At 39.1% G+C, this 21,791-nt stretch overlaps 1 protein-coding gene across 10 annotated transcripts in view; it reads left to right on the top strand.

Moving 5' to 3' along the window:
* LOC100721056 (rab-like protein 3) overlaps window positions 1-21,791 on the top strand; it is a 131,733-nt gene that overhangs the window by 94,116 nt on the left and 15,826 nt on the right. For all 10 annotated transcript variants that reach the window (XM_063225041.1, XM_063225040.1, XM_063225048.1 and 7 more), the window contains 3 exons: window positions 17,805-17,864; window positions 19,527-19,618; window positions 21,167-21,201. In XM_063225041.1, the coding sequence (XP_063081111.1) occupies window positions 17,805-17,864; window positions 19,527-19,618; window positions 21,167-21,201 (187 nt within the window). The remainder of the gene's footprint in view (window positions 1-17,804; window positions 17,865-19,526; window positions 19,619-21,166; window positions 21,202-21,791) is intronic.

The raw sequence follows: 21,791 nt of genomic DNA, 5'->3' as shown, positions 1-21,791 counted from the left end.
TTCTCCCTTCCTCCCTCTCCCCATCCCCGCTTCTCCTTCCTTCCTTCTGTTCTCCTTTTCTCTCGTGGTTCTGGGGATCAAACCTAGGGCCTCATTCATGCCAGGCAAGTGCACTATAACTAAATTGTATCTTCAGTCCTATTAGTCCATTTTTTGTTGTTAAAACAAGATTCTGAAATTGGGTAATTTATAAAGAATATTGGTGCATTTATTTCAGTGTTCTAATAGTTGAAAACTCTAAAAACATGATGCTAGCATCTACTGAGTGCCATCTTGCTGCATCTTAACATAGCAGAAGGTATCACAGGTTGACACAGGGCAAATGTGCTAACTGAGGTCTCTTCCTCTTCTTACAAAGCTAATGCCACCATGGGTGCCCCACCTTAATGACCTCATCTTATGTTAATTATTTTCCCAAAGCTCCAACTCAAAGTACTATTGACATATGAACTTGGGGGTTAATTTTCCAATACAAGAACTTCTGAAATACTTTTGCAGTGGTTTGGACAAGTGTGTTCCAAAGGTCTGTGTGTTAAGGCATGGTTGCCAGGGTGGACCAATTGGAAAATGGTAAAACCTTTACCTTTAGGAGATGGGCCATATGGGAGGGCCTTAGGTCATCAGAAGTGTGGTCTCAAAGGTAACTGTGGGATCCCATTTTCTTCCTCTTTCTTTTTCTTCCTGGTTCATGAGGTGAGTGGTTTTCTCTACCATGTGTTCCTGGCATAATATGTCCCCCTCACCAGAGGCCCAAAGCCATTGGGGCTCCTCAATCTTGGACTGAAACTTCTACAACTGTGAGCCAAAATAAATCTTTTGTCTGTTTAAATTAATTGCTGCAGGGCTTTTTTTTTTTATAGTGATGGGCAACTAATACAACATTTAAACTCTAGTATTGGGTAATGAATATAAAGCCCTTAGCTTTGCACTCCAGGGCAAGGTCAAATGGGAATGTAAGTTTCTATCCCTGATGGCTCATTTTTTTAATAGCCTCATGAAAGACTTCAGAAAGTCTAAATAAGTTACTGTGACTTGTATGCTTTTTATTGTCCATGCTCTTGCCTATTACCTCAAAGCATGGATCAATCAAAGCATGATTTCACTCCACATAACTTGTACTGCCCTTTCTCCTCAAACTGCAAGATTTGCTAAAGAATTTAATGAACCACTGTTTTGTTGTACTCACCCTTTCCTTCCTTCCCTGAACTGAAACTCAGCACCAGCAGTTATCCTGGACCTTTCTCAGCCATAACTGCTATGAATAGTTGCTTGAACATTGTGATCTCTATTTTATCCATAAATTACTTTAAAATTCTTAGGCAAGGTAGATGATATTGTACTATAATGACATATCTATCTTTAGCCAGCCAATGTTGTTAAAAGCATCCAATCAGTCCAGTCTAGCTAACTTCAAGACAATTTTGGATGAAATCTCAGAAAATCAAAAAAATCTTAGTGTTGAGAGGGATATTCATATAATCTAGCCTCTCAGTTTTCTAAGTTTGGAGACAGACTATTTATATTTCCTTTTCACCTCTGAGTATGAATTTTGAATCTCAGTTATTCAATGTTACCAAGGATTTTCCATCTTCCTCCTTTGGTAATATTAAAGAAATTTTAATTCTGACCTTGAAGATGTTTTTCAAATTACTTTTTGCCACTTCATTTATAATAAGTATTAGCTTATTTTCCAACAGAATTTGTGAACACAACTACAAAATACGTGAACCAGTGATAAAACTGAAAGGAGAATTATACAAACCACAATTAATTATAGTTGGAGACTTCCATACTCTTCTCTCAGGTGTTAATAAAACAACTAGACACAAAAAAGAAGAATGGATACAGAAGTGATGAATTTGCATGTATGTGAAGAACTGAGTTATATTTTGGAATTAGTCTTTGGACTTTCAGAAATGCATGTAAATTTACTAGCTATTGCCTGAGCTCATTTTGCTTTCAAAACCTGTCACAAATTTGATGTAGTCTTATTCTTTGAAATATAGTAATGTTCTCAAGTGTTTTATATCTATTTATCCAATCATTCAATAAATAGTGATGCCTGTCACAATCAAAACTGCATCAGGTATTACAGTTGATGTCATTGTCTTTGAAATGTTTAATAATTAAATTTTCCATAAAGGGAGCTATTTGATAGTAATATAAAGTATTAATAAAATAAAATTTAATAGTTGAAGGATAATATTAGTCTGATTGGTGTGCCATAATAAAATACCATAGACTAGGTGATTTAAACAACAAAAATTTATTTTAGGGACCATGTTTTTAGCTCAGTGGCACAGTGTCTGCTTGGCAATTGTGAGGTCCTGAGTTTGATTCCCCTCAAAAATTTATTTCATCGCAGTTCTGGAGACCAGAAGTCCCAGATCACGGTGCCAGCAGGATAAAAGCTCTGTATATGACCACCTCCTTATCACATCCTTATATAGCTTTTCTTCTGAGTTCATGTTGACAGAGTAAGGTTGCTTCATCTTACAGTTCACCAGTCTCATTGTATTGTAGAGCCCCAAATTTATGATTTTGTTTAATCTTAATTGTCTTCTAAAGACCCTGTCTCCAAAGCAGTCACACTGGAGTTTAGGGCTTTGACATATGAACTTGCAGCAGGATATAATGCAATCCATAGTAAGGATTAAATTAGTTAATAAGCAACCTTTATTTCTTTCAGAAGGATTTTTCTGAAGAGTCTTATAGAATTTAAGTTCTCATTCATATGCTGTTGTTACATGTAAGAAAAATGAGTAGAAAGAAAGGAGGCAGAGCAGAGACAAAGAAACGTTCCTGAGGCCTTAGTAAGTGTAGAGATAACAGGGGAAGCCCTGTCTCTCAGGTCATTCGAGTGCACTGCCCTCTTGGTGCCCTTGGGTATGAGAGTTAGTGCCGCACAGCACATGACAGTCAGCATCAGCAGGAGTCATCTCTACCCTATTGTTATGAACTCTTCCTGCTCATCCTGTCCCCAAGCTCTCCTCTCCTTCACCAAAATATCACAGCAGGGCCTCCAAGCTTTTTCCTGAGGATCCAAGCAGATTTCCTCTTGTCAGTACTGCATGTACTGGAACTGCCTTGGAGTTTTTATTATCCTTCATAATTTGGGCCCCGTACAATCCGAACATAGACTCTGAGCAATCCGATGCCGTCAGACCAACAGATGAACGATTCTTTTTCCTTTACCATTTGTCATTTGAAGGCCATGTTTTCTGGGGTGGCGCATAATGAAGGTTGATCAAGGCCATTGCTTCATCTAGAATATAGACCCTACTGAACGCACACTCCTACATTATCACATGGTTGCCTTCTTTTCTGCTACCTCAAGCTCTTTTTTATGACTTGATGGCTAATGTGCTGCAGAAGACCTTGAAAAACCAGCTAGCAGACCTGACAAGCCATCTGCCCCTCTGGTTCAGTCTTTCTCACCTCAGAAAAAGAACCTGAGAGCCAGAATTTTGTTTCTATCCACAACAGGTATTTTAACTTCAGGGTGATTACAGAGGTGTGGTTCAGTGCAACAGACCAGAGAGTGGTTCCCTTGCTCTGTTCTCTGTCTTTCTGTATGTCTGTCCCTCTTTCTCCCTCTTTCTCCCTCTGTCTCTGTCTCTGTCTCTCTCTCCTTGTTTCTCTATCGCTGTCTCTATCTCCCTCTGTTTTTCCCTTATTCTCTTTTTCTTCTTTTGCTGTTGGATTTGTAAATCCTTAGGTTTATATTATTTAGGCTTTCCCTACTATTTAGTAACTAGCATTATCACCACTACTTCTTACCCCAAATGTTACATTTAGTTCACTTAAGCTTGGTTGGTTGGTTAGTTTGTTGCTCAGATTGTTTACTAGGTAGATTTTTCAGAGGATAATGTTTGTTTCAATCACAGAATCTCTGACTTTGCACTAAGTGTTAAACTCTGGCTGCACACTAGAAACACACCTTATAAAATACTGGTTGGTGCCTTGTCGTGAGTGTCTAGAGCACTCTGAACTCCGGGAAAGGTAAACACGCACACACGCCTTATCGGGACACGGGGGGTACAGTGCTCGGAAAGGAAGACAGGACACGGCACCTTTACTGTCTGCACCGCGTTACACTGCACTGCACGCACAATCTTTATTTTAGGATTCATATATAGTAAACCCGATCAGTTCACAGAGCCCAGATAATTAAGTGGTGAAAAGGCATTCTTTGTGGCAAGCTACAACGTGACAGACTACAATGTTTATTCTAAAACTATCTAAGTGAAGTAAATAATCACAACCAGTTCTCATAACTTCTCTAGCCCAGGAAGAAATTCATTAGCTCAAGAATGTTGTTAATTTGTCTGCTGTTAGTGTCACAAAGGGTGGCCAGCCACTTCCTCAAGACTTCTGCAAAACAAAGCCAGCTCACAGTATGGATTCCAGAGGGTGAGGGATCTCACTGAGAACAGGCATTCCTATTCTACCTCGGTCTCGCATACCAGGGGGGCTATTGTAAATTGCAGGTTAGAGGGGGTTGGGCCTACAAAGTGACACCTCATCCCCCACACTTCCTTCCTTTTTATTTTTTAACAATAATTTCCATAAGATCAGGTTATTAATAGTATTTCGTCTTATGCAGTAAAAATACACAAGAACTATGGCAATGAGAACTATAATTAAACTAAGTCCCATGCCACTTAAAGTGTGGGTTATGCTCTGCCAGATTCCTTTGGAATCTAATCCTTTCAAAGATTGAGCAAGCAATTGCGCGAATTGTGCCAGGGATTCATCATCATTTTGCTTTGCAAAATCCTTGTCAATTTGATTATGCAAAGATTCTATTTCCTCCTGGGCAGAGGTGTTTCCATTTAGATACATTCTAATCACTTCCCATTCATGTTCTGTTTGATTATAAGGTCGTTGGGTTATACAGAAAGTAGTTGAATTCCAATCACATTTTAAAAACACTTGATGCTGAAGAGCCAATATTTTTCTACCCATCCATTCAACTGTTTGTTTAAGGAGGTCTATTTGTTGCTGTAGTTTGGCATTTATTTGCCACTGAGTTAACCAAAGTTCATGAGAGTTTTCATGCCATAATTCTACAACATGTTTTTCTTGCAAAGAGGTTTGTAAAGCTATTCCTGAGACTGCTGCTAGGGAGGCTACAGTTATCAGACTTAACAGTACAGCAACCACTATTCCAATAAATCGTTTTGTACGTTTTAACAGATGTTTAAAAAATTCAGTAGTAACAGAAATTACTGGGTCTTGAGACCATGGTCGAGTTAAATTTACAGGCAACCAAATATGAGTTTTTTGTTGTAACAGCATAACTGTATAAGGCTTAGTGAAATTTAGTGTGCTATTTAAGCATGTAAACAATTGACAATTTAAACAAGTACAAGAAAAATGTGTAAAATTAAAAGTTCCCACTAAAAAGACATAAGGCAGAGGTGCACAAACAGTAATATTATACATTTTAAACCTAGTAAAATTATAAGTAGTAGATACAGATCGACTAGTCCCTGAATAGGAAACATTGTACAAGGTTACAGGTTGCATAGCGGCTGGAATCTTCCAAATATGATTTTGAAGGTGATGAGGGTATTCTTCGGCTGCAACAGCAGGGTTAGCGATTCCACCATCTCCCCACCACAAAAGAGACGTCTTCTGAAGCAATATAGGAGCTCCGTCAGTTATTTTCTTTGGATCTGGAAGACTATACACAACAGAGAGATTACATCTTGTCTCATTCCATTCAGCACATCCATTAACGAATTTTCCAAATGGTCCCCAAATAATATACCCATCAATATTTTTAGCAAATTTTCCCATACATAGTTGCCAAATTATGGGATTATAAGAAATATTTTTATAAGTGAATTCAGGGCATACAGGAAATGTATTTGTATCAGGTGCTGTTAAATTTCTCCAGGTAACATTAAAGGTTTGAGCAGCCAAGGCTTGAAGCCTTGTCCTTTTGTTGCCTGCTTTTTTTCCATGTTGAATCCAATACTGCCATCCCAGAGGGATGCAAGGCGGTTCCCCAATGCAAATAGGCCTTTGATTACCATAATAAGTAAAATTGAATAATGTCCCATCATCTTGATTGTGGGGGGTTAAATCAGCCCACGGTGCTGACAAAATTTCTCTAGGTGTGGTATAAAGTAAAATATCACTAGTTCCCCATTTTACAGGTTCTAATAAAGGGGGATTTGGAATATATGCCCAGTACGAATGTGGAGGTACCTCAGTCCCCGATGCAACGGTGAGCAAGGCACATAAAGCTAAAAACAAGTTTTCAGGGTTTAAAGGCTTTCCTGCTTGAAGGACAAGCCGTTGCCCTTCTATGGTCAATTTCTTTAATTGTCCCCATGTAGGGAGGGGATTTAAATTTGGTCGCTGTGAGCGGCGGGAATTTCTTAGCTGTAATCTGGCCATGGCTGCGATAGGAACAAGCTCAGCATCTTCAGCCTCTAGCTGGTTTCGCGCTCGCTTCTGAAGGCACGGTTCCGGTTCCTTGGGGAGTTGTCTCCGGGACTGGCGAACAGGGTCTGGAGGCGCAGATCCTGATCCATCGTCCAGGGACCCACTGCTGAATTCCATTTTCTGTGGAGATATAACCAAAACCTTTCCCCTTATAGAGCAGTGTGCCCTTCTCCCATTCAGCCTCTGGAGCTGTTTTAGTCCAAATAGGTTCATTAATTACATAGGGCTGTTGTTGCTGTTCGAAATGTCTTTCAGCTCTTGTTAATATTTCACCTTGTGGTAAATTGAGAAAATTTAAAATAAACAATGCTTGATGCAGTAATGTTTTTGGACTGTTTTGCAATTTAAACAGTATTGGTATCTGAATATCCTCCTGACTCCTCCTTTTTAATTTTTTAATTTGCAACTTAAGAGTGCCATGTGCTCTTTCAACAATAGCTTGACCCTGGGGGTTATATTTAATCCCTGTAATATGAATAATATTATGGAGATCACAAAATTGTTTAAATGTTTTGCTAGTATAAGCAGGTCCATTATCTGTTTTGATTTTAGAAGGAATTCCCATAACTGCAAAAGTCTCCAATAAATGTACAATAACATTTTTAGTGGATTCTCCCTGTTGAGCAATAGCCCATAGAAATGAAGAATAGGTATCAATAACTACATGTACATAAGAAAGCCGACCAAAAGAAGGTACATGTGTAATATCCATTTGTCATAACTCATTAGGTTGGTCAGGAAAATCTAAAAACACTTGCAATATAGCAAAAAGTTCATTTTGTTGTACAGAGTTAAAATTTGTCTGACGTACCCAGTAAGATTTTTGAGTCCAATATGCAGCTTTATTTTTAGATCCATCTGTAAATATAGTCAAAGCTTGTGGAATTGGCTGTACAGCTAATAATGTATTAACCACAAATTGTTGACATCTAAAAAATTCCCATAATTTACTTTTAGGAAAATGATATGAAAAAGTTCCCATGAAATCTGCTAAAGCAATTTGTAAGGTTTCAGTAATTGACAACAAATATTCCCATTGTTTCTTAGTTAAAGGGATAACTATATTGGTTATATCTTCTCCTATCAAAGTTATAGAACGAGCTCTACCATTCATAATTAAAGCTGCAACCATATCGATATACGGTGTGACATTTTTAGATTGCTTAGTTTTAGTGAATACCCATCTTACTGGCATAGCATTCTGACCTAAAACTGCAGAGGGATATTGAAAAGTATTAATAATATATAAAGTTAGAGGCAATTTAGGATCAATCCTAATTAAAAATGCATCCTTAATTTGTTGTTCTACAAGCTGTAATTCTTGTTCTGCTTTTGCTGTTAAAGAACGAGGGCTGGATGGATCTGAAGAGCCCTGTAGAGTAGCAAACAAATGTTGTAATGCATGGGTAGGAATACCTAGTGTGGGACGAAGCCAATTAATATCCCCTAATAATTTTTGAAAATCATTTAAAGTGGATAACTTATCTCTCCTAATAGACATTTTTTGTGGAATCACCTTTTGTCTAGTAAGAATATATCCCAAATAATGACTAACTTCTTTTTTTTTGAATTTTATCCTGTGCTATTACCAATTAAAACATTTTAAAGACTGTTCCTTTTTAGATTGTCAATTAGTCCACGTGTTTGCCATGGTTTCAGCAAACAGTTGCATTTTCCTAGATTCTGAATTTAAATCTTTACATTGTTTTATAAAACTGTCAATCGTTCCAGTATCTTTTATTGGAATTAAAGCCCTTTTGCATTCATCATTAGCATTTTCAAAAGCTAAAATTTTTAAGAGATGCTGTTGTAAGTCTTGTCCCACTACTGTTTTTTCTATAACATTTTGAAGTCTTGCAACGAACTCAACATACGGTTCATTGGCTCCTTGCAGAACTTTAGCCCAAGATCCATATTCTGATCCTTTAGGCCGTATTTTATCCCAAGCTTCTAAAGCAATACTTTTTAATTGAGCATGAATCTCTCTTGGAGCTCCTGCCTGATGCTCAACAGTATCAAAGAAACCTGTACCAGAGAGCATGGGATAAGAAATGAGTCTAATATTAGGATCTCGATCGTCAGCATTTTGCCTTGCCTTTTCCGCACAACCTTCCATAAACCACATGTGCCACTGTAAATATTCTGGCTCTTTTAAAAGAATTTTGGCCAAGGCCTTCCAATCATAAGGAGCAAGATTACCATACTGATCTGCTACCGACGTTATTAATTCTTTAGTGTAATGAGCCTGAGGGCCATAAAGGGTTACAGCCTTTTTTAATTTTGCTAAATCATCTATATTAAATGCTTCCCATCTAGGGGGAACTGCCGCTCCATCTATTGGCTGCGGCCTGATTACAGGGAAAGCAAAGGCAGGCTTTTCCTCGTCAGAATCCCCTAATTTTGGTAGATCAGCCAAAGCTAGCTTGGCTTTACTCCAATTAGGGTTAGATGGAGGAGGTGCAGAGGGAGCTATAGGCAGGTTCTGCTTAACGGAGAGTTGTTTCACCTCTTGTGTTAAATGCTGTATAGCCTGTAAAATTGGGCGATTGTCATAATTTGATATTGCTGCGGCAGCTAAAGCTGAGTCGGCTGTAGCGGATTTTACTTTTAGTTTGGACGCCTTTTCACTACTTAAAGCGATAGCGTCATTTTGAACTACATTCTGCTCCTCCTCTGTGAGGGGCAATTCCTGAATAACTGGCTTAATTTCTAGTTGAAGATTTTTTACAATATGTTCATCTTCCATAGCTTTTAATAAAGAGTACACAACCGACCAAATAGCCCAAAAACGTAAAGGAATCTTCTCCTCCTGTTGCATAGCCCTTTCTATACTAACCCTTGCCTTCCTCCATACTTCTACATCCAAAGTTCCTTCATCTGGAAACCAAGGATTATATTCTTTAATTGTATCAATACACATATCCAAGTCAGCTGACCTGAGCAATATGTCATATATAGATAATAAATGTTTAAGAATTTTTAAGAAAGGAGAGGAAGCAGATTGTCCCATTTCCCCGTAATAAAATTATACTTACCTTCCTAAGCAACCTTCGGAGTCCCTGAATTCGGGCGCCACTTGTCGTGAGTGTCTAGAGCACTCTGAACTCCGGGAAAGGTAAACACGCACACACGCCTTATCGGGACACGGGGGGTACAGTGCTCGGAAAGGAAGACAGGACACGGCACCTTTACTGTCTGCACCGCGTTACACTGCACTGCACGCACAATCTTTATTTTAGGATTCATATATAGTAAACCCGATCAGTTCACAGAGCCCAGATAATTAAGTGGTGAAAAGGCATTCTTTGTGGCAAGCTACAACGTGACAGACTACAATGTTTATTCTAAAACTATCTAAGTGAAGTAAATAATCACAACCAGTTCTCATAACTTCTCTAGCCCAGGAAGAAATTCATTAGCTCAAGAATGTTGTTAATTTGTCTGCTGTTAGTGTCACAAAGGGTGGCCAGCCACTTCCTCAAGACTTCTGCAAAACAAAGCCAGCTCACAGTATGGATTCCAGAGGGTGAGGGATCTCACTGAGAACAGGCATTCCTATTCTACCTCGGTCTCGCATACCAGGGGGGCTATTGTAAATTGCAGGTTAGAGGGGGTTGGGCCTACAAAGTGACACCTCATCCCCCACACTTCCTTCCTTTTTATTTTTTAACAATAATTTCCATAAGATCAGGTTATTAATAGTATTTCGTCTTATGCAGTAAAAATACACAAGAACTATGGCAATGAGAACTATAATTAAACTAAGTCCCATGCCACTTAAAGTGTGGGTTATGCTCTGCCAGATTCCTTTGGAATCTAATCCTTTCAAAGATTGAGCAAGCAATTGCGCGAATTGTGCCAGGGATTCATCATCATTTTGCTTTGCAAAATCCTTGTCAATTTGATTATGCAAAGATTCTATTTCCTCCTGGGCAGAGGTGTTTCCATTTAGATACATTCTAATCACTTCCCATTCATGTTCTGTTTGATTATAAGGTCGTTGGGTTATACAGAAAGTAGTTGAATTCCAATCACATTTTAAAAACACTTGATGCTGAAGAGCCAATATTTTTCTACCCATCCATTCAACTGTTTGTTTAAGGAGGTCTATTTGTTGCTGTAGTTTGGCATTTATTTGCCACTGAGTTAACCAAAGTTCATGAGAGTTTTCATGCCATAATTCTACAACATGTTTTTCTTGCAAAGAGGTTTGTAAAGCTATTCCTGAGACTGCTGCTAGGGAGGCTACAGTTATCAGACTTAACAGTACAGCAACCACTATTCCAATAAATCGTTTTGTACGTTTTAACAGATGTTTAAAAAATTCAGTAGTAACAGAAATTACTGGGTCTTGAGACCATGGTCGAGTTAAATTTACAGGCAACCAAATATGAGTTTTTTGTTGTAACAGCATAACTGTATAAGGCTTAGTGAAATTTAGTGTGCTATTTAAGCATGTAAACAATTGACAATTTAAACAAGTACAAGAAAAATGTGTAAAATTAAAAGTTCCCACTAAAAAGACATAAGGCAGAGGTGCACAAACAGTAATATTATACATTTTAAACCTAGTAAAATTATAAGTAGTAGATACAGATCGACTAGTCCCTGAATAGGAAACATTGTACAAGGTTACAGGTTGCATAGCGGCTGGAATCTTCCAAATATGATTTTGAAGGTGATGAGGGTATTCTTCGGCTGCAACAGCAGGGTTAGCGATTCCACCATCTCCCCACCACAAAAGAGACGTCTTCTGAAGCAATATAGGAGCTCCGTCAGTTATTTTCTTTGGATCTGGAAGACTATACACAACAGAGAGATTACATCTTGTCTCATTCCATTCAGCACATCCATTAACGAATTTTCCAAATGGTCCCCAAATAATATACCCATCAATATTTTTAGCAAATTTTCCCATACATAGTTGCCAAATTATGGGATTATAAGAAATATTTTTATAAGTGAATTCAGGGCATACAGGAAATGTATTTGTATCAGGTGCTGTTAAATTTCTCCAGGTAACATTAAAGGTTTGAGCAGCCAAGGCTTGAAGCCTTGTCCTTTTGTTGCCTGCTTTTTTTCCATGTTGAATCCAATACTGCCATCCCAGAGGGATGCAAGGCGGTTCCCCAATGCAAATAGGCCTTTGATTACCATAATAAGTAAAATTGAATAATGTCCCATCATCTTGATTGTGGGGGGTTAAATCAGCCCACGGTGCTGACAAAATTTCTCTAGGTGTGGTATAAAGTAAAATATCACTAGTTCCCCATTTTACAGGTTCTAATAAAGGGGGATTTGGAATATATGCCCAGTACGAATGTGGAGGTACCTCAGTCCCCGATGCAACGGTGAGCAAGGCACATAAAGCTAAAAACAAGTTTTCAGGGTTTAAAGGCTTTCCTGCTTGAAGGACAAGCCGTTGCCCTTCTATGGTCAATTTCTTTAATTGTCCCCATGTAGGGAGGGGATTTAAATTTGGTCGCTGTGAGCGGCGGGAATTTCTTAGCTGTAATCTGGCCATGGCTGCGATAGGAACAAGCTCAGCATCTTCAGCCTCTAGCTGGTTTCGCGCTCGCTTCTGAAGGCACGGTTCCGGTTCCTTGGGGAGTTGTCTCCGGGACTGGCGAACAGGGTCTGGAGGCGCAGATCCTGATCCATCGTCCAGGGACCCACTGCTGAATTCCATTTTCTGTGGAGATATAACCAAAACCTTTCCCCTTATAGAGCAGTGTGCCCTTCTCCCATTCAGCCTCTGGAGCTGTTTTAGTCCAAATAGGTTCATTAATTACATAGGGCTGTTGTTGCTGTTCGAAATGTCTTTCAGCTCTTGTTAATATTTCACCTTGTGGTAAATTGAGAAAATTTAAAATAAACAATGCTTGATGCAGTAATGTTTTTGGACTGTTTTGCAATTTAAACAGTATTGGTATCTGAATATCCTCCTGACTCCTCCTTTTTAATTTTTTAATTTGCAACTTAAGAGTGCCATGTGCTCTTTCAACAATAGCTTGACCCTGGGGGTTATATTTAATCCCTGTAATATGAATAATATTATGGAGATCACAAAATTGTTTAAATGTTTTGCTAGTATAAGCAGGTCCATTATCTGTTTTGATTTTAGAAGGAATTCCCATAACTGCAAAAGTCTCCAATAAATGTACAATAACATTTTTAGTGGATTCTCCCTGTTGAGCAATAGCCCATAGAAATGAAGAATAGGTATCAATAACTACATGTACATAAGAAAGCCGACCAAAAGAAGGTACATGTGTAATATCCATTTGTCATAACTCATTAGGTTGGTCAGGAAAATCTAAAAACACTTGCAATATAGCAAAAAGTTCATTTTGTTGTACAGAGTTAAAATTTGTCTGACGTACCCAGTAAGATTTTTGAGTCCAATATGCAGCTTTATTTTTAGATCCATCTGTAAATATAGTCAAAGCTTGTGGAATTGGCTGTACAGCTAATAATGTATTAACCACAAATTGTTGACATCTAAAAAATTCCCATAATTTACTTTTAGGAAAATGATATGAAAAAGTTCCCATGAAATCTGCTAAAGCAATTTGTAAGGTTTCAGTAATTGACAACAAATATTCCCATTGTTTCTTAGTTAAAGGGATAACTATATTGGTTATATCTTCTCCTATCAAAGTTATAGAACGAGCTCTACCATTCATAATTAAAGCTGCAACCATATCGATATACGGTGTGACATTTTTAGATTGCTTAGTTTTAGTGAATACCCATCTTACTGGCATAGCATTCTGACCTAAAACTGCAGAGGGATATTGAAAAGTATTAATAATATATAAAGTTAGAGGCAATTTAGGATCAATCCTAATTAAAAATGCATCCTTAATTTGTTGTTCTACAAGCTGTAATTCTTGTTCTGCTTTTGCTGTTAAAGAACGAGGGCTGGATGGATCTGAAGAGCCCTGTAGAGTAGCAAACAAATGTTGTAATGCATGGGTAGGAATACCTAGTGTGGGACGAAGCCAATTAATATCCCCTAATAATTTTTGAAAATCATTTAAAGTGGATAACTTATCTCTCCTAATAGACATTTTTTGTGGAATCACCTTTTGTCTAGTAAGAATATATCCCAAATAATGACTAACTTCTTTTTTTTTGAATTTTATCCTGTGCTATTACCAATTAAAACATTTTAAAGACTGTTCCTTTTTAGATTGTCAATTAGTCCACGTGTTTGCCATGGTTTCAGCAAACAGTTGCATTTTCCTAGATTCTGAATTTAAATCTTTACATTGTTTTATAAAACTGTCAATCGTTCCAGTATCTTTTATTGGAATTAAAGCCCTTTTGCATTCATCATTAGCATTTTCAAAAGCTAAAATTTTTAAGAGATGCTGTTGTAAGTCTTGTCCCACTACTGTTTTTTCTATAACATTTTGAAGTCTTGCAACGAACTCAACATACGGTTCATTGGCTCCTTGCAGAACTTTAGCCCAAGATCCATATTCTGATCCTTTAGGCCGTATTTTATCCCAAGCTTCTAAAGCAATACTTTTTAATTGAGCATGAATCTCTCTTGGAGCTCCTGCCTGATGCTCAACAGTATCAAAGAAACCTGTACCAGAGAGCATGGGATAAGAAATGAGTCTAATATTAGGATCTCGATCGTCAGCATTTTGCCTTGCCTTTTCCGCACAACCTTCCATAAACCACATGTGCCACTGTAAATATTCTGGCTCTTTTAAAAGAATTTTGGCCAAGGCCTTCCAATCATAAGGAGCAAGATTACCATACTGATCTGCTACCGACGTTATTAATTCTTTAGTGTAATGAGCCTGAGGGCCATAAAGGGTTACAGCCTTTTTTAATTTTGCTAAATCATCTATATTAAATGCTTCCCATCTAGGGGGAACTGCCGCTCCATCTATTGGCTGCGGCCTGATTACAGGGAAAGCAAAGGCAGGCTTTTCCTCGTCAGAATCCCCTAATTTTGGTAGATCAGCCAAAGCTAGCTTGGCTTTACTCCAATTAGGGTTAGATGGAGGAGGTGCAGAGGGAGCTATAGGCAGGTTCTGCTTAACGGAGAGTTGTTTCACCTCTTGTGTTAAATGCTGTATAGCCTGTAAAATTGGGCGATTGTCATAATTTGATATTGCTGCGGCAGCTAAAGCTGAGTCGGCTGTAGCGGATTTTACTTTTAGTTTGGACGCCTTTTCACTACTTAAAGCGATAGCGTCATTTTGAACTACATTCTGCTCCTCCTCTGTGAGGGGCAATTCCTGAATAACTGGCTTAATTTCTAGTTGAAGATTTTTTACAATATGTTCATCTTCCATAGCTTTTAATAAAGAGTACACAACCGACCAAATAGCCCAAAAACGTAAAGGAATCTTCTCCTCCTGTTGCATAGCCCTTTCTATACTAACCCTTGCCTTCCTCCATACTTCTACATCCAAAGTTCCTTCATCTGGAAACCAAGGATTATATTCTTTAATTGTATCAATACACATATCCAAGTCAGCTGACCTGAGCAATATGTCATATATAGATAATAAATGTTTAAGAATTTTTAAGAAAGGAGAGGAAGCAGATTGTCCCATTTCCCCGTAATAAAATTATACTTACCTTCCTAAGCAACCTTCGGAGTCCCTGAATTCGGGCGCCACTTGTCGTGAGTGTCTAGAGCACTCTGAACTCCGGGAAAGGTAAACACGCACACACGCCTTATCGGGACACGGGGGGTACAGTGCTCGGAAAGGAAGACAGGACACGGCACCTTTACTGTCTGCACCGCGTTACACTGCACTGCACGCACAATCTTTATTTTAGGATTCATATATAGTAAACCCGATCAGTTCACAGAGCCCAGATAATTAAGTGGTGAAAAGGCATTCTTTGTGGCAAGCTACAACGTGACAGACTACAATGTTTATTCTAAAACTATCTAAGTGAAGTAAATAATCACAACCAGTTCTCATAACTTCTCTAGCCCAGGAAGAAATTCATTAGCTCAAGAATGTTGTTAATTTGTCTGCTGTTAGTGTCACAAAGGGTGGCCAGCCACTTCCTCAAGACTTCTGCAAAACAAAGCCAGCTCACAGTATGGATTCCAGAGGGTGAGGGATCTCACTGAGAACAGGCATTCCTATTCTACCTCGGTCTCGCATACCAGGGGGGCTATTGTAAATTGCAGGTTAGAGGGGGTTGGGCCTACAAAGTGACACCTCATCCCCCACAGTGCCGTAGCTTCACCTTCACAGGTACTGATTTAATTTGGTCTTGGTTTCAAAAGCTGTGCAGGTGATTCTCATGAGTATCTAGGGTTGAAAATCTCTGGTTAGAGAGCTAAAAGGTTGCCTAGACAACCATTGATCTGATACTCCAGTCCTCTTCCTTTGGGAAATGTAAAATGATGTCTCTTTTTCAGACAATTTTCCTGGATATGCAAATCACACTGCTACTACAGAAAGAAGTGGCAAAGTAATGTTTAGTATTAGGCCAGGACCTCTTCTCAAAGCTTCAGCAGTATTCCAGGAGTAGCTCATTGGTAGAGCATCTAATAAACATTTTTGAAGCTCTGAGTTCAATAACCAGCACATGCATGCACATACATGCATGTGCACACATGAACAGAGAGAGAGAGGAGAGAGAGAAAGAGAGAGAGAGAGAGAGAGAGAGAGAGAGAGAGAGAGAGAGAGAGAGAGAATTTAGCAGCACTCAATTGTGGGTGGTACTTTCTGAAGTCAGGGGAATATCCTTTCAGGTCAGTGGTCAGTAATTTTCAGCCAAGAGACATTTGGTCCTCACAGTACATTTGATGTCTGGGCTTATTTTTGGTCTTTACAGCTTAGAAGAACTCTATCTGCATCTTAGTAGGTAGAGGTCAGAGATGGTGCTAAACATCCTCCAATACAAAGAATTATCCAGCACAAAATGTCAGAAGTACTGAAAGTCGAGGAATTCTTTCCTAGATCCTTGCTCTCAAAGTCTCCCTTTCCCCCAAGAAAAATCATCCTTAATGGAATTAGTTCTGAAACATTTCTGTCTTTCTGAAGCAGTTTCAAAGGTCTTTTTTTTTTCCTTTTTATTGGTACCAGGGATCGAACTCACGACCACCCACCCACTTGTAAGGCAGGTGCTTATGCCACTGAGCTAAATACCCAGTCCCCTAAAGGTCTTTTTCAAATCCTTCTTTTGCTTGCTTTTTAAGTAGTCTCATAATGTGATGTTCCTGCTTTGCTTTTAAGAAATTAAGTCTGGGGCTGGGGATTTAGCTCAGTGGCATAAGTGCCTGCCTTGCAAGCATGTGGTCGTGAGTTCAATCCCTGGTGTCAGTAAAAAAGAAAAAAAGGAAATTAAGTCTGTTGCACAACTGTGTATGTTAGAGAAGCCAAACCATCCTTTTTTCCATTTGCTGCTTCCTTTCCCATCTGTTTGTGCTTCTGAAATACAGAATGAACCAAGGCACAGGACTAGATGGAGCCCTGCCCAATCGCCTCCACCGGATGTGGCAGCCACTAGAGGCAGCCCTGGGTGAAGGGCACTACATGAGACTGGTCACTACATGAGACTGCGGAGGCCTCAGCCACCAGCCTGGGCAGGTCACACCTGCTGCCATGTAGATTTATAAGTGCAGTGCTGACAATCTGAGTGGGGCCTGAACCTGCTGACTCTTCTCTCCACTTCTTTAGATCACTTTATTGTTAAATTAAAGACTGTTGTGATTTAAACTGAACCATCAGGCAGCCTATGGACAAAAGTAAGGTTTGGTACGGACACTGAAAACAGCACTATATTTACCAAATCTAATCTCAGCTGGGTGTGTTTTCTTTCTCTTAAAGAACTAATTCAAAACTCCCAGGGCTGGAAGTAGAAGCAGAACCTTCTCCTGTGGTGTCAGGAGCCCACACAGAGAGGCTGGCATGCCAGCAAAGGGAGCTGATTATAAATAGTGTGAAAAGCAGCATCAGTCAAAACTCACTGATGTGCCTGAGCAAAATGTTAAAAGAAATAAATAGTTTCTGAAAAATGAAGCAATGACTTCTCCTTGTAATTGAAAATGTTAAGGAACAAAGACAGTTTGTACTTATATATATATTAAAAAACACATATGAACACACAATGTACCTACAACACACACACATACACACACACGCACACACACACACACACACACACACACACACATATATACACCAGCAAAGCCCCTTTAAAGAAATGATGGAAAATCATTGATTTTAAAATAATAAAATCACCAGTAGGCACACTTTTTTGATGTAATGTAACTGATGCTACTTGTTTAGAAAGCCTATTGCTTCCCCTTATGAAATAATTTTCCCATGTGTGTATTTTTTTTCCTCCAGCTTAGGTGGAAACCGTTCGAGATTCCAAAAACCTCTCAGAAGAAAGTAGACTTCGTGAATGTAAGTATTCTGCACCTTCCCTCTGCCCGCCCCTCTTCTGAGGTGAGTGAGCTGACCATTTGCAGGCTGAATGCCAAGCAGAAAGCCATATCAGGAGGCAGCAGAGACAAAAGTGCCTGCATATGCCCTGGGGCCTGGCCAAGGGATGTCTCCTTACAGGCACCAGATGGCTCCTGACACTGAAAGGCACTCTGGAGCTATTTACATCTTAGAAAGGCCAGTGGAAAGCAAATATTTTCCTACTTTGAGCCCCCTTTCTTCAGGTTAGAACAGAGGATTTTAACTACTTTTCCTGCTAGGACCCCTTTGATGGTCTGGTGACACCCGTATTTTTAAATGTAAAAGATAAATTATATAAAATTATGAAGTCCACTGTATTGAAATACAATAATAAAGATATTCCTTATACAAATTTTGTTTGGCATATGGTCATATGATATAGGTTTCCTTGTTAATATCCTAAAACAAAGATCCTTGGTAAATGTAATATCTATGGTATGAGCATAAATGGTATTTTGAGATATTTGCAATATGTGATATAAAAACATCCATAATTTCTATCATTAAGTATAGTTATGGACAATTCTAATACTAGAGTGGTTTGCTACCTGTATTAATATAAGTTATAGAAAAATACAAATTTCACTCAGAAATTAATGAAAATAAATATAAAATGTTTGCCGTCCAAATTCATGGACCCCCTGAAGTGACCCAGCTGGGCTAGAATCAGCTCAGGCTGCAGCTCTAGTTAGCATGGTACCAGTTACAGGTACTGGGAATAATGGCACACTTGTGCCCAGAACAAGGGCTATGTGGGTGAAGGAAGGGTGCTAAAAGGAGGAGAGGTTAAAGGAAGCAAGTGGAGGCCTCTGTAGACCAATGTGGCCCCTGGCTGAGTGAAGGACAGTCCATCAGCCACGTTGTTACAACATCGTGAATTCTTTATCCTTACTAAGTGCTTTAAACCTTACGTATATTCGCTTCAAAAAACTCGAAATTTGCAAAATGAGCTAAAATACAAAGAGAAACCAATCTTCCTATATGAAGTATGGATAATGAGGAACAGAACTTCCTTCATTTGGACTTTCCATCTGTAGGTTTGGGTAAAGGCTATTTTGGGAAGGTCCATGTGTTAATGCTTTCTTACGCAGTGGATCCTCTGGTCACATAGCTGAAAGAATTTCAGCCAGAATGCATTGCTCTGGGGGAAATTAAGCTGACCCTCTTCACAGCAGAGGGCTGTCCACATAGTGAGATACCTTTGAAGGGCATTAACTGTCTCCTAAAGCTGCCACTTGCCTTCCTGAGCCTCCCAGAAACCTGACATCACCTCCTACATGATGTGTCCTCCCATTTGGGCTGAGCATCAAACTGATAAAAATGTCACTTTTCAATTCATTTAAAATATTAAATTTATGCTCTATAAATTCATCAGATATAACCATTAAGACAATCCAGATTTAGGCCATGGTTGGCAATGGGGGTAAGACACAAAGCAACAAATATTCAGTGTATTTCAGGTGGGCAGTCTGGATCTCCTATAACCCACTGGTCCTGGAGACAGGATGCTGCTAGATCCTGCCCTCATGACACCCCTCAGGGGCCAGATGGAGGGCTAGTCTCATGGGTACTACCTGTATTCATCACTGCCTCTCGACCCAGGGCCTGCACACTTTGTGTGGAGCTGGAGACATCAGGTCCAACAATGGCCTTGCTGTTCACATTTTCCTGTGTAACAGCTCCATGGACGACAGGTGAGTAGTGCAGTTCTAGGGCAGAAAAATCCCCATTTCCCAGAGGCTGTTGGCCAGAGAATGAGAGGCTCACTTTTATAATATCACATATGTGCATGCATTGTTGTTCTCATCTGTCAATATGTATATTAATAAATATATGTTGACAGAACAGTGTCAATATATATCTGTTACTAATGGTAACAAGCATTTCTATTTTGACTGACTCTTGTGACATAAACAAGAATGTAACAATACCAGTGCAAACAGAAAACTGAGGATGGGGTCCTAGAATAAAGGAATACTGCAAGGGACATTTTGACTTTAGGTAGGTTTGAGTTAAAAGACTCTTTAACTTCTCAGGTTCCCCATCTTGTTCTCGAGGTTAAAGTCATACCACATGAGCAGCCATTAAGGCCACTTGTTGATGGTAGATCAAGCTAACAGAACTAGCTTCAGGTAATAGCTTAATGTAAGCTTAATGTTTCCAAGTAAAGAGGTTTATGTTTTCTAATTTAAAACAGTAAATGGCATTCCTGCCTTTCATAAGAGCTTTGCATATGATCTCTGAAACCTTGATTCTATATTATATTCAAACCTGAACTCCAAGCTTGCTGACTAAATAAGCTATTTAACTTCTTTGAGCCCATGAATTAAAGCCAAGATCATGGCCTTATGGTAAGTCACTGGAGACCTCTCTTTAGGTTTAATTCCTTATCAGACCACCTCCCATGCACTCAAGCTAAGTTGCCTGCAGTCTTCTTTCAACCTGCCATGGTCTTCTTGCAATAGAGTATGTTTGCATACTTTTCCTTTTGTCTGGAATGTCCTACCCTCTTTCCCAGATAGCGGGTCTTCGGTCATATGTCCCATCTTTAGTAAAGCCTTTATTGCCTTCCCAAAGCAGCATAGATTCCTATTTTGTAATTCTCTTGAATTTGACTTACGTAGTGCCATTGTTATTTTCAATAATACACAATTCTTGTGACTTTCTGAAGCAGTTCAGGAAGTCCTCTTTGTGTCTTTATAGTGTAAATTGTGATTAAAAAAAAATACAGGGAATGCTGCTGTCACGTGCCATCCCGCAGAACAGCAGGCTTGTTAAAAACATTACCATGTGCCCTCATCTCCCTTATGATCTAGAACCTTGTGATTTCTACCTCTTCTCCAAAGTCAAAATGACCATACAAGGTAAATATTTTTAATTAATTCAGGACATCGAATACCACTAGAGAGCTCATGAAAGAGGATTTCCAGACCTGCTTCAAAAAGTGTCAAGGATGTTGTGTTTGAAGTAAGAGGGAAAATATTGAGAAGATGTTAATGATAATATGTATTTTACTGTAATTTTTTAAAAAATTGAAATAGCCACTGTATTTTTTCTTATACCTTATAGTTCTAAAATTTTTCGTTGCTCCATGAAGGCAGAGACTGGGTTGTTCTATTCAGCATCTTATACCCTGCATGGAGACTTGTACAAAATAGGCCCTACACAGTAATTTGTAGAATGAATTAATTTGTCTAGATAATGTTAAAATTGAAAATTACAAGAGGTACTTTATGTTTCAGATGCTTTTACAATTCAGATGGAGATTTCCTGATTGGTAAGTTCTGAAGATTTCAGACTCCTCAATCCCTAGCCACAAGTCACATTCTAATTTTCCACACATTATTTTCCTGAAATCTCCAGTCTGTGCTATTACATTTTATGCAGCCTAGGGGCTGGGGTTGAAAGACCACCGGTGGCATGGAAAAGATGTCTTAGTCACTTTTCTGGAACACAATATCCAACACCTACAGCTGCAAGGGAGAGAGGTTTATTTTGGCCTGTGGTTACAGTCCACAATCCATGGAAAACAGCATGGCAGAGAAGTGTAATAGAGGAAAGCTGTTCACGTCACGGTACCAGGACACAAAGAGAAAGACAGGACACGTATAACCTTCCAGATCATGCCCCCAGTCACCGCCTCTAACTAGTATCTACCTCCTGACGCACATATAACCACTGGACTCACCGGTGGAAGAATCCACGAATGATTCTGGCCCAATCACTTTCCTAAAGACTCATTCTGAACACATGAGGTTTTGAGGGGATTTTCCAGATCTAAGCCATAACAGATTCCTAGCATACCCCCAACACTCTTACTCTGTTTCTGATCTCTATTTGCCTTTCTTTTCTGGTCTGAGAGATATG

This window comes from Cavia porcellus, unplaced genomic scaffold, assembly GCF_034190915.1.
Source record: "Cavia porcellus strain 051 isolate PalLab524CR breed Dunkin Hartley unplaced genomic scaffold, mCavPor4.1 scaffold_15, whole genome shotgun sequence".
Classification (NCBI taxonomy): domain Eukaryota; kingdom Metazoa; phylum Chordata; class Mammalia; order Rodentia; family Caviidae; genus Cavia; species Cavia porcellus.
The sequence above is the reverse complement of the archived record's forward strand: the minus strand, read 5'-3'. Positions and strand labels throughout refer to the sequence as shown.